The 26738-nt window shown below is 44.6% G+C and overlaps 1 protein-coding gene across 3 annotated transcripts in view; it reads left to right on the top strand.

Moving 5' to 3' along the window:
• Positions 1 to 757: 757 nt before the first annotated feature.
• Positions 758 to 26738, top strand: part of PTPRJ (protein tyrosine phosphatase receptor type J) — a 75728-nt gene continuing 49747 nt past the window's right edge. Inside the window, exon 1 of one of the 3 annotated variants that reach the window (XM_055721917.1) lies at positions 758 to 916. In XM_055721917.1, the coding sequence (XP_055577892.1) occupies positions 848 to 916 (69 nt within the window). In that variant the 5' untranslated portion in view covers positions 758 to 847. Of the gene's footprint in view, positions 917 to 13529; positions 13547 to 26738 lie in introns of those variants that run through there. The other 2 variants (XM_055721914.1, XM_055721916.1) reach the window with 2 other exon arrangements.

The raw sequence follows: 26738 nt of genomic DNA, 5'->3' as shown, positions 1-26738 counted from the left end.
CTCAAAACTTTTGAGAAAATGAAGACTGCCAGTGTTCCCATAATTAAAGATCCGCGCTGTAAACGGACCCTCTCTCCTTTTGCCTCATCCAGAGGTGAAACAGTGCGTTAAGGCTGGGAAGTAAGTTAAGGTTATCAAAGTGATTGCGTTTGGTGATGCCACGTCCCCTTCGATGGCAGGGACAGCACGTGCCCTGACCAGCGCCTGGCGAGGGACCGGGCTCCGGGGGGCCGGCCTGGGGGCGACGGCGGCGCCGCAAGTGGAGCCACTCGCTGCGGCAAGGCCGCGGCCCCCGCGCCGGGCTCGGCAGCCCCTTGGAGCCGCCCGGGCCGCCGCAGCGCTGCCCCTCCCGTCCCCGGCGGCAGGGCCCGCGAGGCCGCGGCCGGCGGCGTTTTACCGCGGCCTGCCCCGAGCTCTGTCCCGAGGCCGGCCCGGGCGGCACGGTCCGCCGTGCCGTTCCCCCCGCGGGTGCGCGGGGCGCTGTCGGAGGGAGCCGCTCCCTGGCCCGGCGAGGGGAGGCGGGGAAGCGCCAGCCGCAGCCCCCCCCGCCCGCCGCAAGGGGCGTTTCAGCCCCGGGCGGGGGAGCGCCGGCGGACGGTGACGGCCCCGGCCCCCCGGCTCGCCGCCCCACGCGGGCCCTGCCCCGCGGCCCGCGGCCGCCTTTCCAGGCAGGCAGCGCTAGGGGCCGCGGCGGGGCAGCGGCGGGAGGGCGCGGCGGCGCCGCCTGCGGGGGCGGTGCAGGGGTGGGACGCCGGGCGGTGCGGGGCGCGCGGCCCGGCCATGTCTCCGGGGGAGGCGGCGTCGGGCTGAGCGGCCGTGCGCGCGGCGGGGAGCGCTCTCCGCCACCATGAGGCGGCTGCCGCTGCCCCTGCCCTGCCTGCTGCCGCCGCTGCTGCTGCTGCTGCCGCCGGCCGAGGTGAGACCGCGGCGCGGGGCCGGGGCGGGCGCGGCGGCGGGGCGCCTTGCTGCGGCCACCGCACCTGCCCCCGCTGGGAGCCGCTTCGCTCCGTGGCGGGGCAGGTGCGCGCCGCGGCTCGGGCTTTGTCCTGCGGCGGCTGCGCCGGTGCCGCCCGGGAAGGGAGGGGGAGGCGGGGGGGGCTGCGGCCGGCGCGGCGGCGGCGGCGGCGGCGGCGCTCACCTGGGGCGGGCTCCCCGCGGCCTCCCGCGCCGCTCCCTGCCCGCCCGCCCGCAGCGTGGGGGGCGCCGCCGGCCGTGGGGGGCGGCCCTTGGCGCGGCTGGTGGCCCCGTGCGGGCGCCAGGCTGCCCCGGGCGGAGCGGCACGGCGCCTTCCCCGTGGCGGAGCGCGGTGCCGCCCGCGCCGTGTCGCTGCTGTTCAATCGGTAGCTCGTTCTGTGCCCGTCGGCCGCGCCGCTGGCGCGTATCAGCCGCCGGGTCGCCCCTTCGGGGGCGGCGTGGGGCGTCTACGGAAAGATCGGTCTGCGGCGCGGGGGGTGCGGCGCCGGCGGCACTGGGCCGCGGGGCAGCGGGAGGCCTCCGCCGGGGCGGCAGGGCTGCAGGGTGGTGTGCCAGGAACACCTCTCAGTGATGTAAATGAAAGTCGTTTGCCAGGTGACTCACTCGTCGCAGGCTGGCACAGACTTTCACCCCGTGCTTCTCCGGGCTGATAGCTACCTAGCATTCCCGTAGGAACGCGTTACGGCTGCTGTGAACTCTAATGTTTTGGGGCATGCTGAACTTTTGCTTCCAGGTGTACCTGCTTGGTGTCTGCCTCAGTGCTTTCTGCAGCAGAAGTGTGAACATGTGTTGGTATGGACCACGATGCTCAGTAATCTGCAGTGAGGGTTCTGCCTGGGCTGTGTTTCCATCCTACCCTGAGAGCTGCAGAGCAGGACTATACACTGGTCTAGATTTTTAACTGTTTTTTCCTTATCTTACACCAGCACCAGCTTGCAGTTACAGCCAGTGGCTACTGTAAACCTTTGCTTCCTCCTCCTTTTGTGTCTCCTTCAGTTTGGGGTACCTTGGAGTGTTTAGACATTCCACCTCTGCTGTTGTACCAAGCCTGGGTTTGAAAAAAATCTTCTGAGTAAGGGCTAAGACTGACTTGGGAATCAAAGTATTCCAGCATTTTGGAAAAGCTATGGATAGGCCTGCATTGTCCTTGGCTGTAGCCTTGCAGGCTTCCCCAGGCAAGAGGAGCTTTGTGTGGGCATATAGCTTGTGTTTGCTTTCCCTTGAACCAGAGCAGCCTTTGTGTGAAGATTTGCCAGCCATGATTGCTATGGTTTGTAGTTTTTCTTCTCAAGCATGAAATAAAATCTTGTGACATAATGATCTACTTGTCTTCTTAAGTCTGGCTCTTAATTGGTGTCTAGTGTGATTAATAATAATAATGAAATGGTTCCTCTCCTCAATCACATGTAGTTACATGTATGCATTCATCATCTTTGGGCCCATCTGTGCACCCCACTGACATCCTGTGGGACCCTCAAGTAGGTCCTGTCATCCCCTGACAGTATCAGAGTTCCCGTCAATGTGCTACAGGATGTGGGTCAGATCTGCAGATTTTGGTGTGGCTCATAATTTTATGTGGAAGCTTCCCAGCTCATGGTGTCATGATCTGAAAGTTCAGAAGACTACAGTTTTTGACAGTCTCAGTTGTGACTTTTACCCTGGGGAATGTGAAGGCCAGTGCAAGGAAGTCGGTGTTCACCAGACCTCTTAACTTGTGCTGATCAGCACCTTTGAACATCGGGAGCACTTGCTTGATCTAGAGGGAGGTGGGGGAAGAGGCCCCTTGGAGGACCGGAATGTAAACCAAGTCCTAGCTGCTGGTGTGAGTCTGCAAATTGTTAATTTGAACAGTCGCTCTCATTTGAAATCACTAAATTTCAGCCACTTATGGCAGGTAGGGAGGTATAACTCATGTGAGAAAACTTCATGTTTATATGGCCCATTACTGCCAGCAATAAGGATGCAGAATAAAGCCTCGCTTGGAGCTATTGCTTGCTCAGAGCACAGTGGTCTTATTGGCTCTTGCAAGTAGTGTTCACATGGTCTTGCACTCTAAAATTCAGGATGGTTTCTTATAAGGGAACAGTTTCGCTGTTTGTGGTGGGTTCTTTGCACAGGTTGAGGGAGATGTCAGGCTTGGCCAGCGTTGTTTGTGGTGTGGCATGTGTGCAGGTATGGGGACATGGCATGGGACTACCTGGTAAGGTGTTTAGCTGGTATAAGAAGATGACAGCAGCTGGCAAGACTGTCAGGCACATGGCATGAGCTGGACTTTGTGCATTGCCAGCAAGAGCTATTGCCCCTTGTCTACAGTCTCCGTGCTGGGTCACGAGAGGAAAGTCAGCGAGTCTGGTAGGCGTGGCTCTTGGCAGGATCTGCTCTCCACATTGCCTTTCAGATGTCTGTGGGGTTGGTAAGGGGACAGTGCGCTTAACACAGACAGCATTGTCGCCTGAATGCATCCAAGGGCTAGGAAGCATCTTGAGCTGTGGAATGGCTGTGTCATGGCAGCTCCTGGGCGGTGTGACAGGCATATGATCTTTCTGTGGCATCTTTCAGTCAAGGATAAGCATCTTCCTTATTTTTAATGAATTACAACATAGTGGGCAAGGCTGGGGTTGTTAAAAAAAAAACACACCTTGCGGTGTGTTTCTTATGGGAGCTAGTGACCTGAGAATGAGAATGTCATATTAGTGATGCAACAACATAACATCTACTACTCAAGAACAATGGATTTTTAAGCTTCAGTCTTTGTGTGCATGTTTTGGTGCTTACAGTTCTAAATGCGTTTTATGTGGACCTAATAACTTGTTCTTACAGTTTATTCCACGCACAGAACTCCTACTGATACTGCGTGAGTCGATTATATAGGATTATGGCTGAGGAATATCTAGCTGAGGAGTTTAAATGAAGCACCATCATACCTAATATGGGCTTGCAGTGTTTGTATGTTGCATGTTGGTTAATTTCTGCTGTATATTGATCACTGCTAATCATCATCCTGTTGAGTCTTTTCTTGTACGATGCTCTATATTTTAGTTTGTGAAATTATTCAGGGTAATATTCAGCATATGAAAGAAAAAAGTTAAAAGTAAGTTTTGCAAAAATATTTTGCAAGTACTTTGTGACGTAGGTCTATATATAGCTCGTTTAGTGCTTTTAAAAAGAATAAAGCTTGAGAACTGTGAGGCTGCCTTGCTGCTACTCTAAACACCCTTTGTGTATTTTGTGACCTTTAATGATTGCCTTTAGAAACACAGGTATGGGCATCATTCATCTCGAGACCTGAGCAGGCCTGGATGTATGCAGCGTAGGCCAGAAAGGGAAGCTGTGGCTGTGAGGTGAGTTTGCTTGTGTTGGTGGAGCTTAGAAATACAATTCTCACATGTTGGGACAAACTGTTTTCTGTGGTGACTGACGGTTGACACTGAAATGCAAAGGCTTTAATTTCTGTTTGAAACTGCAACAGGTTAATTTCACATACTTCTCTATGTTCGTTACATGCACACCTTCTGTCATACTCAACAGATGCTTTGTTTTCAGTGTGGCATGGCTGCATGTTGCGCTTCCTTAGCTGTGCAGGCTGACTGCACGTTGTAGCACACTCAAATGGTTTCCAGTACTTTGATTTTAGTCTGCAGCCAGCAACACACAACAAAATATCTTCTTCTGTGTGTTTGAGATCAGAATTTAGGCCCACAGTGGAAATCTCTGTGCAAACAGCGACACTATTATTAGTACTTCCTCAGTTATGTGAGCTACATGCAAGTCTTTCTTGAGGATTTTCATGGCATGTAAATTTTTTTGATTGGAGTTTCTAAATATGAGAGAGAGAGATCGCTACTGTATGAAAATCTTTGGTTGTTTATCGTATAGGGTGTCGTCCAGATAATTTTAATTTGCACATTTCCTTCTTCCTGCTCGAATTACAGTGTGTCATAGAGTGGGTGTTTCAACAATATTAGAGAGTGGTTGGGGACTGGGCATTTGATGTTTGCAGGTATGAAGCCTGTCTCATGTCACTTATTTGGGTATTTTGCTTGCTTGAAGGAAGATCCACAACAGGAGCAAATGAGAGAAAAGCTATTAGAACAGTCAGTGACTGCACATCTGGGTTAGCCTGATGTGATTGCTTGTAGCTAGACTCCAGAATTTGAATGTAAATAGTACCTTGAACATGATTGAAGGTGTCGCTGGAAGTGTAGGAGGAGCTAACTGAATTTTCTCTAGCAGCTTACTGCTATGCAGAAAGGGGAAGGTGAAAGAGAACCTTGCCTTAAATGGAGCCGTCAGTAGGAAATTAACTTTCTGCAGGGGATGACTCTGCAGAGCAGGACTTTTAATTGTGGGGGAAAAAGACAGCTAAGCGTAGGTGAGCATGTGCTAGTATGAAATGTTAGAAAGCAACATGTCAGGGGAGGAAAGGGCAATCAGGCATGTGCAGGAAGAGAAGAACAAAACAGATGCACTGCTCTGGAAGTCTGCACTAAGGCTTTTCTCTTAAGTGCTTTCCAGCTGTTCCCAAATGTATCTGCACATAAACAGGCCTCCTGGGGCTATTAATCCAAAATTCCAGGAGAAAATCCAGGATTAAGTGGGAAAGGTATTTCTGTAATCCAGTAAACAATGGACACGTACATGTGGTCCACCCAGAGCTGGACTGATATACTTGTGGCCTCATTTAGTTATCTTCTGTGCCATTCATGGGCATTCAGTGGAAAAGGCAGGGCAGCACAGGGTAATGTCCATATCTTCCCATAAATGTTGTTGGTATTTGGCACATCACTGAATGTTACTAAGGTTATTTTCCTACCATCACCAGGAAATTGGAAGAATCCCTTGGTATTAGAAACCATGCAGTCCAGCCATCACTTTTTTCTCTCTGTGATGTATCTGAGACACCTAGGGCCACATATGAAAGACTCTTTCTCCACCTGTAGAAATGTAATGGGAGAAAAGGAATCTGTGCTGTTAACTGCGTCTCAGAATAGAGGCAGTTGCACCTTCAGCTACAAATGGGGGAAGGAACGATGTCATCTGCTGTGGTACTGGACCTGTGGGGACTGTAACTGATCGTGGCTTTATGTGGTGCTTCAAACCCAGCTGGTACATGTGGGCAAGAGGACTAAGGCCTGTGTTTGATGTAAGGCCTATTGGGAGGAGAAAGGGTCACTGGAAGGATTACCTTTGAGCTCTCCTAGCTGATGCCTAGAAATCCCTTTGTCTCCAGCACTGCACAACTGCTTGTTCTTGGTTTCCTTTTCCTATTTGTCTTGTGCCTCCCACTTGTTTGGTATGCTTCTGACTTTCCTCATTGTTTAGTACAATTCTAGCCAAACTGAGTAAATGCAATACCTAGTATGTCATTGATGACTTCCTAATGCAGGCAGAGGTTTTTGTTGTGTACTGCATCTGGAGTTCTACTTTCGGCTTTAGACTATGGGGATTTTTAAATGTTGAGTTGGGTGCTTTGTTTATTGGAAAGACTTAATGGTTTTTTGGTTGATTGGTTTGGCTTTGTGGTGTGCAGGAGAATGGCATCTACATGCTGTAGTACTGTTTTCCGTTTACGGTGCAACATATGGGCCAGTGATCGAGTATAAAGAACAATTTGTGGGAACTTCATCCCTATTTCCCCCATTGAAGGTAAGAAATTTCTGCTCCTGAGACTACGAAAGCATTGAGTAAAGACTTGAACATCAGGTCTGGAGCTTTTTTGTAAACTACGGTCTGGCTATTGTAGCCTGGTAGGCAGATACAGTCTCTCAGCGTATCTGTGTTGGAGGCTCTGGGTGTTTGAGAAAGGGTAAGAGTGACATCTGGTCCTGGCCTTGTGAGTGGGTCTGTCCTGAGCCTGAAGGTGCTGGAGCCCCCTCTCCTCTCACAATCCAGTGAGAGGAGGGACTTAAAGAACTTGGAAGCTTTTCCTTGTTAGAATTTTATAGTTTGTATCTAAAACACAGCTGGCTCTGTGATGAGTTGCATTCTTAGATTAATTCTTTACTTCTTTTTTGATATTTGGCAATATTTTGATAGGGTTTTTTTGTCTGCCAGCTTGCAAGGAATGGGGTTGAACCAAGCCTGAATGGGCGTGCTCCCTAAAGAGGGGTTATTTGTGCGGGCCGGCTTTGTAGAAGCCCAGCCTGTCCCTGATCATTGGGGGGTTGTAGCTTGGCATGTTCTGATGGGTTTACATGCGTGTTTGAAAGCCTCTGCTTTTACTAGTTCTGTGGGAATTTTTTTTTTTTTTTTTAATGGAGGCTATCAAGATGAATTATTTGCGGGTTTAGGATGTCTTGGTAAGTGGCTGGTAAGACAGGGGACTCCACACACTTCTGTGAAGGCTGCTAGGCAAAGGTTATGACATTATGTGTCTTGCTTCGCCGATGGTTCCTCTCTGCAGTGGGAGATGGCCCTGGAGGGCGTTTCTCAGTAGAATGCCAGTGACTTTTGTTTCTACATTCCCCATCATGGTGGAGCTTAGACTGGGCTTTCTTTCATTATTTCCTCTTGTGCACTTGGGTTCGACTAAGAGCGTTTTTAATGTTTCCTTATTTGTTTTCTTACATACACACCTGAACAGGTCACTGCTGGCAAGTCTATTTCTACATACCTGCTTTTGAGTCCTCATTTTCAAATTACGATTTCTGCCAACTCTGACCATGGAAATAAGGAGAGAGCCATGCGAAGGGCAGGTGGGTGCCAGCCGGAGGGTTGGCTTGGGAGAGCTATATTGCCTCACGAGAAGGAGGATGCTGCGAAGGATGGGGCATCAGGCCATGGCCAGAGAAGGCTGTGGCTTCATTTTGGGATAGGCCAGCCTACATATGCAGCAAAACATGGAACCTTCTGTGATGCTACAGACTGTGAAAGCTTCCTGCTGCCTCCTGCTAGTGCTTGTTGTGCCTGCAGTGTCAATAGTCCCTGTAGATAAATGGAGGTTGCTTCTTTTTGCTACCTGTCTTCCCCAGGGTTTCCTTGTGCCCAAAGCAGCTCAGCCAAGTGATTCCCAGAGCATTCCCTTGAAACTTTGAACTTAATTTTGCAATAGATATCACGATACAGAGGGACAAAGGGAGAAATGGAGAGAGTTCATTTAATTAGCTTCATCTGGCCGCAGCCTGTATCAGCTCAAGGCCAGATGACCTGTTAGATGCTATCTGACTTGCTCTGCTGCTTGTCTTTGTGCAAGATGGCCTATGCATTTTGAAGTGGAAGGGGCAGGGAGGATACTGGTGGTAGGTGGTGTCCAGCTGAAAATAGAAGAGGCTTCCACCACTAGCAACATCTAGAAAAAAGAATAGTCCCAGTTGAAAAGGGGACCAGTTTTCTGTGCTGGCAGGGATTTGGGGCAAGTGACCTCTCTCTGAGACCAAGATGTAGCTTTGGCTGAGAAAGAGAAGGCTTTCCACTGTTAACCTGTGGGTTGCAGGTGAAAGAAACGTGTTAGTAGTTTTACCATAGCAGAAAGTAGCAATGTGGAACCATCAAAAGAGATTGAGTCACCCTTGCCAATGGTTTTATTACAATATTAGGAATACCATGGACTCAGTGTACTTTTTAAACATTAAAATGTGACTTGTTACGAAAACCAGTCTGAAGGGAAAAAGTGGGTGCCTGTATCTGGCATCAAATTTACCTATGCAAAATTGTATTATATTAATAAGGGAGTTCAGGGGTTTCTTCTTTTTGTGGTCATGCTTAGTTGTTTTCTCTGATTCTGGAGGAACTTTATATGCTTATAAATGCCTTAAACCGGGGGAGGGAGATGAATGGTGATAAGTTGGTAGGGTCCTTTTAGTCATCAGATTTTGTTTTCTTTAATTATTTTTCTCCAGCGAAAGTAGGTACAGGACTTCTAATGTCGTCTTGATGCTGCACATATTATAAACACCCATTTATAATCAGATTTGGATTTGGGGAATGGATAGCTCATGGCTTTCCTGCTATATGAATTATGCTTTCTAAATTCTGGTGTTCTTTCAGTCTCCTTGCAGGATCAGCCACTTCTTCTAACAGCTTGGAGTTCAATACCAATACAAACGTACTTATCTGGTCAATTCCAGCGCAATTTTTTTTTTTTTCTTTCAGAGTGGGTTGTGCCTGGTTAACAGGTCTTTGATGGTTTCACCTTCTATGCATTTACACTTTTTTTTTTTTTTTTTTTTTTTTGTAAAGGAGAAATAAAGAGCGTAGCCACAGTTTCCTTCCCACGGTTTTTGTAAATGTGTATCTTCAACAAAACTGAAAAAAAAAAAAAAGGGGGGTAGGCAGGCAGAGAGGGGCAAAAAAATCGAAGTTCTTTCTTTGGGGAAGTCCATTATCTTTGGTTCAGTTTGCATAATTTTTTGAGGGGAATTCACCTCTAGGGTCTAGTTTCGTGCAGCTGGGTACCAGGGAGAAATAAGCAGGGCAGCTTTGAGGTCAGGGTCTAGCCTTTTTAGCTGGCATACTGTGGATGCCACAGACACAGCCCTGGTATTTTAAACTCGGTTTCCAATAGCTGTTGTATCTGCCAGCTGAAGAAAGGAGACAGACATATTCTGACATGAGATAAAGGGGCAGTATTAATATCTGCCAAATAAAAATACTTACTTTGTCTTTTTTCAGTATCTCTCTGCAGTTCAAAATCATATTTCTGCAAATATTTCTGAGACAGAAGAAAAAAAGGGAAGATTTTTTGTGAAAGTTTGTTTTGCCTCTTTTTCTTGAAGTGACTAACAGCCCAGCCAGTTATTTCTTTGAAGTTTGTACTAGTTTTATGACTTTTCTTAGAACCAACTGAAATAAAAGTTTATTAGTACTATTAAATTGAGTGTGTTCACTTGAATGTTCAATGATAAATTAAATGTATTACTGCATCCACATTAAAATTATTGAAATTACCTCTAACTACAGGCAAGACATTTGTAGATATTAGTATTGTGAATTTGTTAGCTGAAACTCATTTTTAAGACTTAATTATGGGAAGGGACAAGGCTGTAAGACCTGGAATTAGATCTGTTGGCCCTTTGTCCTTTAATCTCCATAACAATGCAGGTAATTGTATGTATATAATAAATCTCAACAGTACTCTCCTTTGTCCCTGTTAAAGGGAAGAAAACTTTCATTTCTGTGTAACTTAGCAAGGACTTGCATTTGGAGATGTTAAGATTTGTGGGAGATAGTTGTAGACAAAAAAGCTAGCCAGCATAAGCAAATTAAAAAAAAAAAAAATTGTGTTGAATCCACTCAGAAACGGGTATCTCTTCCAGCTTAACAGTTACAGATGAAATACTGTTGTAAGGTGTTGGGCTGTTTCTTCATAAGGCAAGACATTAATGGCCAATGTCCTCCAGCACCATGTCAGTGCATTTTAATCTTCTTGTCTCTTCCTCCAGCTGTAATGATTTTTCATTATTGCTGAGAAGTAGTTGATCTAAAATATGTGCATTTGAGACTATGTAATTAAAGTGTGGTTGCTTCAGTGCCTTTATTGTGAGTGTGTGCCCGATTCCTCTGTGACATTGTAATTTCTGATCTCTGCTATACACTCGTATTAAAAGTTCCACGTTTAAGAAGATAACAATCAGCTCTCTGTATTCATGGAATTGAAAGCTTAAAATGTGGAAAAAAGCAGCGATATCCTTAAGTAACTTTATAATTGCGGAACCTGCTTTAAAAAAAATATATCCCCTCAACCAGGTGTTATATGTGCTTGATAATTAAAGCATATAATTAGTTTATTGTACTTCATATTAAGCTAATTTTATTTTTCTTTCTTGTCTGCAATGTTTTGGAAAGTACTGGCACTGCTAGTGAACGTCTATGTGCTGACTGCTAGCCAGCAGCAAGTCTTTGCAGGTGGAAGCAGTATCTGGAACAGTCTTTAGTGGTATTAATTTCCAAATACTACAAGACAGACCTACAGTATGTGGTTTAACTGGTGTTTATTTAACTATTGTCTTCTGACTCAGTTTTTATGCTTTTAAATGTATCTGTTCAACCATTTCCTGGTTCAGTGTGAAGCATAATGCTGCAGGAGGAGCGAGCAGAAGGCCAGAGCTGCTAATTATTTACTGCAAAGCGTACTTCTCCCACTTCTCCACCCCAGCGACCTCCTGGTAATGGACCCCAGTTCTCTATATGGTAAAATTGGTTAGGACTTCATGGAAGAGGTGCAAATAAATAGTTCTTTTCTAAATTTCTGAAAGTTTAAACAGCTTATAAAAAAAATAAAGTACAACAGTTTTCCTTTTCATTCACTTGCAGTGTTACTTGATTTGCAGGAACGGACTGCTGTTTCTGTAGCAGCAGTTCTTGGTGATTCACGGAGCAGCCCCTGTGCCACCCTATCAAACCCATTGCTGGCTTGCTGTGCAGTTATCAGGCAGAAGGTCATTTATTATGATAACCTTCTACTGTGCCCCGTAGGTTATGCTTACATGCAGAATTCTGTGCAGTGCATTTGTGGTTTGACTTGTAAGCAGTGTGTGCAGTGAATCCTCCTGAGCCTCAGTTTAAGGCTATTTATGACAACTGACACAATAGTTCATTTTTATTTATTTTCCAGCTCCTCTTCAAGGTAAGAAGAATAATAAGTTGTAATGCCCATCTATGCCAAAGACCAGTTGCTGCAGACTATGTGAGTCCCCTGCACTCCTGTTCCTGCAAATTGGCTACCCTAGCTGCTTCTGTTCTCTTCTGAATAATTTTTTTTTTTTAAAAAAAAGGGTAGGTGAGTAAGAAAACTGATGTCTCGTGTCCAGACATTTATTCAGATTCATTGCTACATGTGGTATTTGTCACTGCTGTTTTAAGTTTGCATCAAAGTTCATTCCAGCTATGTTAATCTGAGATTTGCAGTGAAAACTGGTCAGCTGAACATTTTGTCTTCTCCTGTAGAAATGTGTGGAAAAGATAGGAGCTAAGATACTGCAAAACTTCAGTTCCCCTTTTGAACAAAGGCCTCTTACTTTGTGCTGTCCTGAAGCTGGACGTTTGCTGCTCCACCTTCCAGGAAGTCTCTAGGACTTCTGAAATCCTGCTAGAGTTTTGAAGGTTACTCAAAATGACTGCAAAGTTTTAGGACCTGCAGTAAGTTGTGCTGTCAAGATTTGTCAGAGGGCACCAGAGCTGGTCACCTGCTGCCCCTCATATCTTCTCTCCACATTTTCTTCCCCCTTGTTGCACCAGTTGTATTTTGTGACCTGGAGGTTGTAAATATTATGGGACATTGTGCATTTGTATATGGCTAATACTAAGCAATCTTGATCGGGGTTAGGACCTCTGGCGATGACTTCAAAAAAGAAATCTTTCTTAATTGCCAGGTGCATGTAGGAAGTCAGCATAGTGCCGCACCACATCTGTATCCACCAGGATTTGCTTCTGCTCACAAACTGTGTTAAAAATGAGAGCTGGATGGGAAAAAAGCTTCCCTCACACAACTTCCGGTATTTTGTGAATACAGTATTCCTTTTTGGCCATGAATGGGTTATAAATCAGACAAACGCTGGGTTGTGGGGTCTTGTCCCTTTCTTCTCTAAGTGAATTGGTTAATTCTTGGTCGATCTGTAGATAGGAAAGGCATTCCTTACATCAGGCACAGATGGGGGAAGGGTTTCTTATGCTGTGAGACAGACATTCACCTCTAGACACAGGGTAGCCTGTGGTAAACCACACAAGTGCTCGGGGAAAAAGGGGTAGGACTGTGACTGAGGCAGTACAAAACCTTGGCAGGCATTTAGTGGGACAGCAAATTTTATCCTGGATGCTCAGTGTGTCATAGAGCAAGTCCTGAGTTGTGAAACAGCTATTCAAAGCAAGCAGGAGCAGCGAGGGGGATTGGGGTGGTAGGAAGCAAACGTTGCCTCCGACCCTATGAAGGGATGGTGCATGGCTGTGCAGATCCTGTTGAGAAATCAAGGCTAGAGGTAACACCCGTTATATTGAAATGGTGCAAAAATCAGTGCGCTAGTAATGGCTACCATCAGGCTGTTCAAACTGTGTGTATTGTGCATAACTGAAACAAATGTGATTGTTGCCTTTGGGCAGCAAATACTTCTTTTAGCTGAGGAGGAAAACCCATAGTTTGTTTCTGGATGTCCCATAGTGCAGTGACTGGTCTTGTGGGCAGTCTGTGGTTTGTATGCATTGGGTGGTGTTTGAAGGACTCTAATTTGAAATGTTCCTATCGCTGCTTTAATGCACTGAAGGGAGCTAAACAAGAACCATGTGTGGGTGCAGCTGAGGAGGACATGGAAAAGCAAGAATATGAGAGGCTAATTGGGTTCAGGGTGTAAGCACTTTCATCGTGTTCAAACTAAAAGCAAAGACGGAAGTTTCTGAAGAAAAGGAGGTAGGTTGTTGAGGGAGGTGATGAATAAACACGGGGTGTACATGAGAGGCAAGAACGCCGCAGCCCGTGTAAGTTAACAGTGCTATCGGCTGTTACAGCAGTGCCCAAGTATGTGCTGTTGTATTACATAGAGCTGGACTGTGTTCATCTCTGAAATAATACTGACCAGTCTGCTGTCTCCTTTTTAATTAGATCCTGTTGAGATGAGACATCCCTTCCTGAAACGGGAGGAAGGTAGGATTCAACCCCCCCCCCCCCCCCCAAACCTTCGCACACTTGACAGCTGTGATGACAGACACTATCCCCTGTAATTTGGATACTGCTTAGAAGTGATAGAAGACATTTCTAGACAGTTAGTGTTGGACTTGCAGGCTCTTGCTACGTGAGGTTACCAGCTGCACGCTGCTTACAATAAGGTGATGATAATTGTTGTCTGCTGATGGTCAAAACTAAGATCATCTGAGAGCTTAAGTAGGAGTGAGCCTCTGATTCATCTGCTGCACTACACAGTAGCAGAGTCTCCAGTCTCTACAGTTGCCGCTGTTGAGGGGAGGATGTGATAGGTATTACTGTTTGCTTATATAGGTATACATCAGGGTATTACTCAACCTCCCTAGCTAAGAGTGGGGTTAACTTGCTTGTCGTTGTGAAAATGCATAGGGAAGGCAGTCTGTGTTCTGAGATGGCTGAATGTGTGTTATTTTAAGCATGCACATGTGCAAACACACAGCCTGTATTTAGGAAACATTTCTATGGCTGCAAAATTAGTCTCTGAAAAGCTAGGAAGTGTTGGAATTAAAGCTGCCCATTTGACTTTAATCTTACCCTTTCCGAAGGCTGGAGGCAGGGCCCAGAGTGTGCACTCTTCTCCCCTCTTGCCGTGTTTAGCTGCCTTTGTTCCGTGCCAGCCCCTTCATCAGGGGTGCTGCTGGGGAAGCTTCAGCTTGCCTGGATGCATTTTGCAATTAAGATGGATGATGTACCTGTGCAGCTCCCCCTATTACAGCCTTGCCAAGAAGTGTGTTCCCCCTGCTTTCATTTTGGAGCGGTTTTCAAGCTGAGGGGAGAGTGCCCAGCTGGGTTGTGGGCACATGGCAGCTGAGCGGGTGCCTGGTAGGGTGACCCACTGGGTGCCCTGCTGACCTGGGTCCTGTAGCATGGGATGAACTTCCTGGCTTGACCTTGGACCTAGCTCATCGCTGCAGATATGGCTGGTGATCCTAACCCTGGATACCACTCATTGCAGGGCCTGCCATACTCATGTGTGATGGCAATGCACTGCTGACTGGTAGAGCCTCCGCTTCCTGCTGTGCTGTCCTGCTCAGCTCCCTCCTCCCCTTTCCCTGCCTTCTCATGCACCTTCCTGACATATGTCTTCTGGTTATTTCACCTAATTTTTCCCTGTTCTTCCTCAGTCTCCCTCTCCTTCCATGTATAGGATGATTAGGGTTGCTTACAGAGCATCTTTCAGTGCTTGGTTTAGCTTTATGCTGTGTTTATTCCCCTCTGTGCCAGTTCTGGAAAGGCTTCAGTAGGCACAAGTCAGGACTTTTTGGATATCCCAGGTGTTTCTGATGTAAGTTTGTTCTTCCCAGTGATAGCAAGGGCTACCTTAGTGAAGGGAGCTCTAAAAGGGTTGGGGAAGGTAATTTCTTGCTGGACCATAAGAAGGAGAAACGTCACTGTGGTGTTTAGTAATGGTGCAGCAACGTGTTTTCCTTCTCTTCTCATTTTCTCAAATGTTTTGAAGCCTTTTGGCTGCAACATTTCATAATTAAGTGCATATAATTAGCCAGATGCTGGCATGTAGTCTTAAAAATTTCCCTCCAAGTTGAAGCACTTGGGGTAAGTTGTGAGCAAACGAAAAAGGGTCTTCTGTTAGGAAACCCTGGGCAAGGTCACATTACACCCTCTGCTATTACCATTCAAACTTCTCATTTAACTAGTTACCTTTGACTTCAGAGCATCTGCGCCTTCCTCCCTTTCATACAAAACTACTCTTCCTACTTCTTCCTCTTGTCTCGCTGTAGGCATTTGTCCCCAGCTGAGCTTTGTGGTTTTGGATGCACAGTGTGCATGGGCGTCCTCAGTTACAGCAGTCACTGTGGCGATGCTTTGGCGAGATCTCTGAGCATACCTGGTGGGGACTGCCCCTGCAGAGCTGTGCCACAGCCTGGTGTTGCAACCTTTCCTCCCTAAATTCCCTTCTGTGGGCCAAAGAATCCTGTTAGAACTTAAAAGTAGGTGAAAGTCCTACCCATTCTGTAAAATCTTTGAGTTTTGTTAAGGCAAGTAAGGATGTTGTTTCTCACGGCAGTCTACTTCTTTCTGAATTGAATGTATCCAGTTTACTGAAGTCTTCTCTGTATCTTTGTAGGTGCAATGTCAGTCATTTTGATTGTAAATACTTCCCTAATGGCCTCATCTTTTATACTGTTCCCTGTTAATATATTATTGTAGAAACTTGGCTGTTTCCATATTTTATAAGTCTTATTTCTAAAATTCAGTCCTGTTCTTTACACCTTTATCTCTCCCCCTTTGCTTTTCAGCCTACACCTCGAGTCAAATTTTAGGTATGTGGGTGGAATGTCTTTTAATAATGTGGGGGAAACGGATAGTTTCATGCAGTGATGATGGGGAGGAGTAATGCCTGTGTAGTATAGTGACAAAACAGTGAGTGTGGCAGGACTTGGATTGTAATTGTACATGGTATATGGAGCAGCTCCACCCAAATTTTCTGTCACACTTGTCTTTGTTTGTGCATGTACATGTCACAGAATAGTTTGTTTTAATTTGTATTTATTTAGTTTGCCTAGGGGGAGGAAGGTGTTTTAATTGAAAGTAAAAATTCCTGTGGACCATATGCTTCACTTTTCAGTCAGCTCTAATTAAAATTCTTGTTCCTCCCTGATTTTGAGTGGTTTCCCCTCTGTGCGTGGGAGATCCCCATCGTCATTATCATGCCATAGTCCTGTTTTCCTTCTGTGTTGATCAGACATGTTACCAAAGACTGTGATTACAAACACATTCTTTATATGGAAAGAGTTTATGGTAGGTTAAATATTACCTCTGTGAGTTCTTTGGTGAGTATTTCAGAATGATAAGACTGAGCCCCCCCACTCCCGAGCGGGCTTCTGTTCATAAATATGGAGAACTAGGGATGAGGGTGGGAAGTAACACAATGAACTGATGACACACAGCGTGGACTTCCTGAATTTCAGTGCTGCTATCTCATTCCAAGAGGACCCTGCTCTTATTTTTTCTTTCTGCCAGAAAGTCATGTTTGATGCTAGGCAGCTTTTGTATAAGGTAATAATACTTTTAGTAGCATTACCCAGTTCAAGTATATACATGTGCGTATATGTTTCTGTGTAACTGTGTATACTCACATACATGTATGTATTTGTGAATGTATATCAGGATAGAAGAAACGAGGCTTTGGTGAGAAATCATTTATTTTAGTATTTAGTTTTATGTGTTTAGGATCGAGTGTTGTTTGAAAGAGGCTAAAGGAAAAGGAACTGTGTGTTGAGATAAGCAGTAGAAGAATTAAAAGAGGAAAAAAAAACCAAAACAGACAGACATGTGCTTGGCTTAAGTGATGTCCAGTCTTACTGTGATATTTTCCAAGCACTGTTATTTTCCTTTTTTATTAAGATTATAAACAGTTGATTTTTGTTGTCCACAAAATAACAAAAAAGAACCACAGTTAATACATTTAACTGTTCCCAAAATATGCATTTGAGTGCATAGTTTTATACATCTTTTGTGTTTAAAGAGGAGCCTTGTTATAGCAAGTTTTAGCTTCTATGACTGATTAAGGAACCATTAGCTTGACAAATAACCATGTGATTAATTGCAGGGGAAAAAAAATGGTGACTGAATAGAGAAGTACTTTACTGCTTTCACCTTAGAAGGAATTTTGTCAATAGAACATGCCAGTGTTGTTTCAGTGGCTCTTTGGTTTCTGCTAAATCAATCTGGGCAGGATGTCTTTTCACCGGCATCTTGTGTACCCACATCTTTGCAACTGGTGGAAAAATTAAGGGCTTCTTCCGGCCCCAGCATCACTGGTGTTGATGTGGCTGCCTGGCAAAACAGGGCTGGGGAACTGGTGGGGACATTGTGGTGGTGTATATTTGCAAGTGTGGGCTTGACGTGGGTGTTAATGAGCTCAGCAGTCCCTTGCTAGGCTGGCACGTATCCAGTCCAGATCATTCTCTGGTGTCACGTTGATGCGTTGCAAATACATCTGAGGGGGGAGGATGGAAGGATGGGATGAGTTGCCTGGGATTCAGCACCAGCACTGAAGGTTTTCCTTGCCAGAATGGAGTCTGGTAGCTCCCTTTCCATCCAGCCCATCTGATGGGGAATTTGGGTTTCTCTAATACCCAGGCTCTGCTTGTTTGGGTCCCAGAGGCTACAGCAGGTTACGTGTGGGCTCAACAAGGTGTCATGTGCATTCAGGCAGGCTCCAGGAAACTGTTTCTGAAGCTTTTGGTCGCGTATGTCTGTCTGCTTTGTTATATGGATGATAGCGCTGTGAACTTCCCAGTGCAAGCAAATGGTTCCTGAAGAAAAGAGGGAATTAAAAAGCCCTTGATGGGTTTTATGCTTGCAATCAAGAATGTATTTTCCTGTGAAAATACAGTCTATGGAAACTTATGTCACAGTTTGCTATGACATGGTAGAAAATAACTTGCCTCGTACTGATAGAGCCCCAAGGGGTTGGTTTCAAAGTCTGAATGTCTCCAGGTATGTAAATAATGTCAATATTATCTTATCACGGTCTAGTTGTATGTTGCCTTCAAATAGGAAAAATACATAATGTTGCTTATTTAATTTTTTTTTCTTCTCAGAAGGTATGTGCCAAGAAGCAGTGTAATGAGGAATAAGTTCAGTTATAACTGTAGGGATTATTTTTTTTATTAGCAGAATTGCTTGTGAGTGAGCAATGGAGTTAGTGACCTACAGGGTTTACAAAATGTGGGAATCTGCCTATCTAGCCAGCACTATAAATAAATGAGAAAGGCTTTTGAAAGACTTTTTGTCAGTTCAATATACATTATTTTGTTTCAGCAATTCTCCTTTGCTTCACAAACTGTTCTGTATGTGCTGCTATTTATAAACTGGGGTGGAGGAAGATTCTCTGGGAGTGGGTGATTCACAGATACAAAATAGGGCCGTAAACAATGTTAACACTGTGGCATAATCTGATAAAATCAGAAACTTGGACGAAGAGTGCAGCACTGTTCCTCGATGGGACTGTTGTGCGGCAGCTTTTTCTCCCTTTCCGCTGACCTCCCCTGCCTTGCCAGAAGTGCCAGCTAGTTTCTTTTCCGCGGGGCCTGACACCGGGTTGCCCGGGGCTAACCTAAGGGCAGTGCTGTGGCTCAGCCTTCTGCCGGGGGGCTTCCGTGCCAGACCCCTCTGAAGAGCCGCGGTGGTCCTGCAGGGGGGCTCCGGGGGCCTCCTGGCAGCCGTCCCCTCTGCGCCCTGGCCAGGGGCGGCTGCAGGGGTTGTGTTCGCGGCTGAAGGTGGATTAACGTTCGCTGTCGCAGGTGGGGGCTGGGGTGGTGACTTGTGGGGATGTGTTCCCTCCCGGGGCTCCTTTTGTGGCCTCTGGCAGAGGAAACTGGACGGAGGATTTAGCAAAACCTGCTGGAGCTTGCCTGTGACTGTGCTGAGGGACAGAGGGCAGAGCAGACCCGAGCTGCTTTGGGTATTCTGCGTGTGTCCTTCCTGCAGAGGTAGCTTAGTTGCCTCCAGGAATATGTGCCGCCTCATGCTAAATAAAACACTGACAAAGTCCAGGACTATTTACTGAAAGCAGAGAAGACAGAAGGATTATGAAGAGGAAGGACGTAATCATTACTGCTTCTATGTGGCGGTACTTGGAGATGTTATTGGAGCTGAACTTTGAGGCGCAGCATACGCCACGTGCATGTACGTTGTCGTCAAGGCTGTTGCAGCCTGCTGAAGAGGAAGTGATTTGTTAAGTTTACCCAAGTACTACGTTGCAGAGCTCGTCCTTTCACTCAGGACTCACAGGCAGGCTAGTGTATCTACATCACCATGGTATGTCCAGCAAATAATAATTCAGTGAGTCATGTAGGAGAGGAGTATGTGGAGAGATGAAGGAAGAGACTGTGGCAGGGGAGTTTAAGATCAAATTTGCCTGTGCTGGTGGGTGGGGATCCCAAAGTGCTTCCTGCTCAGAAGTCCGTTAGAACAAATTCAGAAATGTACTTCTGAGTATTCAATCCACAACGGAGATGAAAAGCACATAGAGTTAAAAAAAAAACAAAACCAAACCAAAAATAAGGCAAGCCCAACCAAATAAAAATACACAGACAAAAGTGTGCACCCATCATAGGCAGGAAAATCCTTTCTGTTGCTTTCTTCTATTATGGGAGGGGTCATTGTTTCTTTTTCTAGTAAAAGAATCCTTTTTTTAAAACGTCTGTGGGAAAGGAGAATACTCTGAATTGAGTCTTTGAGATGTTGTATTACAGAGAGTCACAGAAAATGTACTATGCAAATGACTATCTGCCTTATTAAATGCCTCAATAGAGCTCATTGTCTCAATATTGCTATTATTGGAGATGGATGGACACTACGTGATTTTACCATCAAGCTGAAAAATTTCAATGTTACAGTCTCATTGCAAGGGTAATAATAGTGCACTGACTTAAAGGAGAGAATTAAATTAAGGGGACTGAAAGGTCCATTGCTCTGTCCGTTTTAGTTTGTCTTTTGTAGACTGTGCATCATTTTAGGGGTCACAACAGTGGGGTTTGTGCTTCGTGGTCTTGGCATCTTTTTTTGCTAATAGACAGAAGCCCTTTAAGGGGACAAATCTTTTAGCACCTGCTGTGATTTCGCTTGATTGCAGTTGTAGGGATGCCAGTGTTGTTGGATGGCGGCAGTACTGGCATCTCTCTCAGGTGGGTGCTGACCCTGTACCAGCTTGGTGTCCTCGTGGAGGGGTACCTCTTCTTTTGCTACCTGATGTCAGGAGCTCATCACAGTACTGCTCTTCTCTGTTAGCCGGCTCCTTACCTGTGGGACTGCTCTTGGAATTTCCCCTGAGCTGTCCCTAGAGCCTCACATACTGCCTAGGGCAAAATTTAAATCCTGAGAGCTGCTGAAGTCAGTATCTGTCTAATGTAAAAATCTGTGCGTTGACATAGTCTCCCTTAAACCTGCTTTTGAGGTCTTGCTTTGGACGTGGTGGGTTGTATTACAAACAGCAAGAATACTTTCAGAGGTCAGATGCTTGAAATTACAGTTAACTGGTGTTTTGTGGTGTCTGTTGAGTTTTTTGTTTGGGTTGGGGTTTGTTTGTAATCCAGCATATCAAGCAGATGTGACAGGAACTTTGGCTATGACATTATTAGAATGGATGGTCAGCAATGCCTGATTTTATTTTTTTTGAGGTGTTTTGGTTTTTTTTTTATTTTTCTCTGGGCATTGCTTGATTGTGTTTTATTTGGTTGTCTTACAGACTGGGAATTTTCAGATAAAACTGGCTCAGGGACTGTGCGTTTGCTGTCACTGTGGCCCCGTGGTGCTAGTAAGGATCCATCATCGAGTTTTCAGCTGGGATTGGGCTACACTGCTGTTGTCCGTGGGAGGATGCATCTCGCCTGAGCAGTTCTGGTTCTTCTAAACCTGCTGCCTGTTTGCTTCATTTGCTTCTTGGTGGGGAGGGTTTCTGTCTCTCTTTTATTCTTTGGTTAATATGTGTGAAAGGTAATGAGTAACTAGAAGAAGCACAGGCGAATTGGAAAACAGTAACCTTACTCGGTGTTTACATTTCTTCCTTGACTTTTCAGTTGTGGAGGGGATGAGGAGAGCCTATTACTCATTAACAGAAGAAGTTCTCAACAGCCCCCCGCATTTCCCCCACGTAACCAGCTGCCCCCCACCTTACTCCTTGAAAGTAGCACCTGTCATGCAGTACTCTCTAATATGAATTAATAACCAGGGATTGCTATGAGTACATACCACATGAACCACAAAGAAGCTCTTGTCATACCAAACACAGAGAAATAAGATTATTCTGAATTTGGAGGCTTTGTTTTGTATGCTTCATTGTTCTCCTAATTCTGCAGCCTCTTCATGTCTCACCAACACTTACTTCCAAGGGCAGCCCAGCTGACCTTATGGCAAACAACCCTGATGTAAATGACAGTGAGAATCCACTCAGCTAAAATCACAATTCTATGGTGTAAACTTAGGCAATGCCCTATCGTTTCCCGTCCCCTCACCAGTGTTAGTGTGGGGTTACTTCTCCTTCATTTCACCGGAGCTGCCTGTACGCACAGAGCTCTGCAATTGTATAACTGGCTAAATCTGCTTCTTAGTTTTTTAAATATTAAGGAAATCTTAAATGTTAAGGTACATGTTTTCCTTACAAATCTTTATGAAATAAAACCTAAACTGCAGAGTAAGGCATACTGTGCTCTTAGTGTGTCATTCAGCTTGGGGTATGTGCTCTAGCTTTCAGTATTGCTTATGAACATTTAGTAAACTTTTCTTCCTTTCAGATACTTGAATAGAGAACATCTGAGTGTATATTTCACTTTTTCACTTCAGTTTTCCACCCTGGTCTGGAGAGGTTAGTTTAATTACCAGTGCGCATATAGAAAAAGAAATGAAGGTGTAGGTGACTGTTGTAACTGTAGCCTTCATGTTTTCACAGAAGTTTTGGATCCATCCCAGAACAGTTACAGCTTCTAGGGGTTAAAAATTGCCACATGGTGTGGTCTGTTGGGAGATCTTCTGGGGAAAGTTTAAGCAGTAACTTAGCCTAGATTTCTCTAGCACCTCATCCGGAAAACATTATGAAGTCATGAAGCAGCGGCTCTTCTCATTTTATATTTTTTATGATACTTTTCTACTGCTGTGACTGTAACATGATGATTACTGGAAGTTTTTTAAAAAACAAAAACCACCCCAAAACATGTACGTCCTTCTCCTGGAGCTTCTGGCAGCACTGTGACCAAGTCAGTGTCACGTTTGCTCTGTGTATTTAGTTGTATCGCATGTGTCAAGGTCAAAATGGAGAAGACAGAAGTACTATAGAGAACAGTAAGATACATCTGTAAACCCAAAAGTCTTTGTAGATTATCAGGAATAAGCACAGTACCTGAAAATATTCTTAACTGATTAAAATGAGAAGGAAAAAAAAAAAAAGTAAATAGTAGTGCAACTTCTAAGCTAAAATTATGCTGAGTTCAGTGAAAGGAGGGCCAGCTTGTATTTTCCCTCTGTCAATAGAGAGAACTTAAGAATATGCTAGAAAAAAGATTACAGTAGCATGATTTGTCTGGCGTGGGCAGCCACAGAAATTCTGCTGCTCCTCTGCTGCTCACCAGAAGGGCTCAGTGTACAAGGTGGTGCATTGCTTTGCACTGAACTTTGTGTAATCTTTAGATGCATATGTGGCGTTTTGTGTTGCTTTAATGTATTCTGTGATTATACATAATAAGGTTCTATTATATGCAAGAATCGCACTTAATACTGGTTCTGCCATTGCATTTTTTTTTTTAACATCGTGACTTTTATGCAGCCTCTCTTTTTCTTGTGTGACTTCTTTGTATTTTTAAATTTTAAAATTTAAATTTTAAATTTAAAACTTTATTAAAATGATAGGGAAGATATTCTTAGTAAATAACTTAAGAAAGCCTGTTATGCATTTTTGGCTGTGTACAGTGCAATTACCATTTCATAAAATGGCTCACACAGCTGTGAAGAGCTCCAGGGTCATTATTTCTCCTGCCCTCTTTTTCTGACTCCCTCATTTGTCTCAGGAGGGCTTTAGTCATTCACTGTGTCCTTCCTCTTAGAATTTATATTTTATTTTCAGCATCACCACCTACCCTGGGTGAAATTTCCTCCCTTTCCTAATGGAAGACTAAAGGTCTGGTTATGTAGTGAAGTGAACCCTTACATCTTTTGGTTGTTGATGATGGGAAGTGGAATTGCAGGCTGTGACCACTCAGCTCTTCTGACATCTCCCTTGCCTGTTCCCTTTCTATGTTAAAGGAAATGAGATTTTTACTTTTTTTTTTTTTCCTGAGGCTAGTTTTGCATTTCTACATATGGCTTAATCATCTTTTTTTGCAAAACTGGGTTGTCCTTAATTCTTAAGCATGGTCCGCCGAATCTTGGTAACTTTCTGGTGTCTCCTTGCCAAAGAAGCAGTAGTCTGGAAGTGACCTCTAAAACAGGGGAGGGTAGGTTATCCCACTTTGTCATTCCTACATTTTGGACCCTCCATGTGCACCACAAACTGTGAATTCCTTGCTGAGCACTTGCTGGATCATGAAGTGTTTCTGTGTAGCAAATGCTAATTCACTTTCAAAAATATGTTGTGGGAAATAGAATTAATGTTTTCCTCTGAAGGAAAGGGGGAAATCCTTTGCAAATGCCCACTACCTGAAAGACCCTACGGTATTACTGTAGTTACGTTAGAAGGACAATGAGCAGGAGCCATTTTTGCCAGATGTGAGCACGGTTTTCAGCAGAACACTGCCCCAGTTTATTCTTCTAGGTGTTATTGAAGTGCAGATATATGCAATTTGCATGAAGAGGCAAAATAAAGGGTGCTAAATTTCCTCCTGCTTTCTTCAAGCTCTTCTGTTTTGAGCTGCTGTATTTGTCTTCTCTGCTAATATTATTGTGCAGAGGAAGGAGGACAGTTTATTTAAAAAAAGTATTTCATAGCAGTTAATTTGTGCAGTATTTATAGCAATTAGTTGAAGAACACATGGTACCATTTCTGTTGTGAATAAAAACTACTGAGTTCTACTAAGGAGTAGTGCAGTTTATCTAATGAAATATTTTGCATCATGTGGTTCCCAGCTGGTTCATTCATTTCACTGTTGTTGCTGGCTGAAAGATGATTTATCCCTGCACTGTGAGAATGATCCCTCTGCAAGTGCCTTGTGCATCTCAGTAATGACAATAAACTAGTTTACCTGGAATAGTAAGTGCTTTTGAAAACAGTCTGTCTAAAAGCATGTGCTCATGTCCAGAAATGTAGTTATGGCAAAAGGACCCTGGTCTGTGTGACTTGTGAAGAAGTCAGTGGCCCCTCTTGCAGCCTTCAACTGGCTCCCACAGACAGAAGAAAGAAAAGACAGGCAGGCAGGTGGGGAATGAGTGGATTGTAGAGGCAATCCTTCTGAGATTCCTGGTCAGTGAAGGACATGCCTTCATTTGGTAAGCAGCTGGTAGAGCTTTCACCAGACAGAAAGATAGGCAAATGACTCTGTGTGCTTCCTTTACCTTACTGAAATATTTGTGACCTCTGAGAGGGGTCTGTTGCTGGCAGAAGGTGAACGTTTTCCTGCCTCAGCTGCCATTGAGACGGACAAGCTCTAGATCTCTTCCTTCATGTTTGCAAGAAGGTGAGGCCTCACAAGGCAGCTGAGCCAATCTAACGGCCATCTACCGCCCTGCTGCCCTGCAGTGACCTGGGCTGCCCCCTCTCACCCCGCTGGCCCGCGCCTGACCCCGCGTTGGGCTGGGTGGATAGCTGAACTAGCAGAAAGCTGTTCCCATTATCCTGTCAGCAAGGTTTTCTGCCGAGTTCGCTCCTTAAACAAATTCTGTGAGCAGGCAGGTGAGTGAGGGCGGCTGGGGGGGCAGCCGGAGGGGTGGAGGCATGGCTCGCCCCTTTCACCAACAACCAAAGTTGCGTAGGGAGAGCTACATTCTGTAATAGTAGTAGTAAAAGTTATATTTGTGGTACTTTAGTTTCTTATGCAGTGTCTTATCATCCATCTCCATAAACCCAGAATCAAATACCAATTTCAGAGCCAAATGCCTGAACTATTTTAATAGAGCAAACCAAAGCCCAGCATATTGGTAATGACAATATGCTGAGGATCAATGAGTCTGTTTCAGACTTCAAATTTTTCTTTACAGCTCCAAAGACTAGAAGCTCTTTCGAGCATAAAAATAAATTTTCCTTTTAAAGATAATTTCTGCACCTGTCTTTTGGAGAAAAACAGAAATAACGTGGTGACAATCTTGCACACCTCTGTAGCAGAAGCTAGTATTTCCCGACAGCCAAACCAAAATGAACTTACCAGCTTTTTTTGGAGATTCTGCTACTGGCCATGTGTTACTGAGAAGGCAAGTTTTAGTATGTTTGTGCCTTGTTGAACCTGAGATTAGCGGCAAAGGTTAATTTCTTAATTGTTTAGAGATAACTCTCTTTTAATGAAAATGTGTAGTGTAATCTAGACACTGTAGTCTTGACCTTAACCTTATTTTGATATTTGTGCCACTTCTAACACCAGCTTGTCCCCATTAACTTGAGTTATTGCTTGTTAACATGATATGGGGGCAAAACACCTACTTTGCTAAAGGTCTGGTGTCATTTTTCTGATACATTCAGTAGGTACAGATTTTAGCATGAGCTGGAAAAAGTCCCAACATTCAAGTAATAAATAGTTTGAATATTTGTGTCTAAACACATTTTTTGGGGGGGGAGTAGATACAAGTAATTATGCTAAAACTAATTAAACTGTGGAATCATTAACATGGGGATGTGGTAGATTCTCCAGGACTTGCTACTTTTAAATCAAACAGTTTTTTCCGTGAACTGATAATTTAACTAAACCCCAAGGCAGAGATTTTGTGCATAAAGCCTTTGCAGAAGGAGTCGAAGCCATAGGCTCTAAGGTATATAAAGGTCTGTGGCTTGCACTGCTCTGCCTATAATACTTGGCAGTGAAGCATTTTGGAGATTTGCAACAGTGTTGCAACTTTGTGCAGTTTGTGGTTTTTCTTCAGTTGATTATTGCCTTAACTGCTTATCGAAAGTTGGAAGGACTGGGATCCTTGTTCAGTATCTTCCTATGCACTTTCCATTCTTGTTGCTGTTAGAAATCGCGGACTGCTTACTTAGAGTTCATGCAGAGGTCAAAACATGTGAATCTACTAGCAAAATCCTTTTTCTTCTTCCTGCAGTTTACATTAGGGCATTAATTTCTGTCTCTTTGTTGTTTATTTTATCCAAAGGCTCGTATCTGTTTCCCCAAACACATTTTGTTGCTTTTGAGGCTTAATGTTCATGTTGTCTGAGGCCTTTAGTACACATTGTAACAAAAAAACGTGATTTTTTTTTTTTTTTTTTTTTTTTTTTTAGACTTTTCTTGTAGTCCTGCTGGCAAGGAATTATTTCTGGTTAGGAGACCGGGTTTGAAGACCCTATTAGTTTTAACCAGTTAATAAAAGCTGTGGATCAGGCTGAAGTCCTCTCTCCAGCTCTGACAGTCTTAAGCTACTGTTGCCAGATAGTTTCACGTGTAAATGTTATGTCCATATGGGTCCACTGTGAAAATGGATAGAAATATTCTAAAAATTTATGGGTTTTGTAGCCTTGGATCTTTCTTTGTGTGAACAG

This window comes from Falco cherrug, chromosome 10 (genome assembly GCF_023634085.1).
Source record: "Falco cherrug isolate bFalChe1 chromosome 10, bFalChe1.pri, whole genome shotgun sequence".
Classification (NCBI taxonomy): domain Eukaryota; kingdom Metazoa; phylum Chordata; class Aves; order Falconiformes; family Falconidae; genus Falco; species Falco cherrug.
Note: the sequence above shows the minus strand (reverse complement) of the source record. Positions and strands in the feature narration are given on the sequence as shown.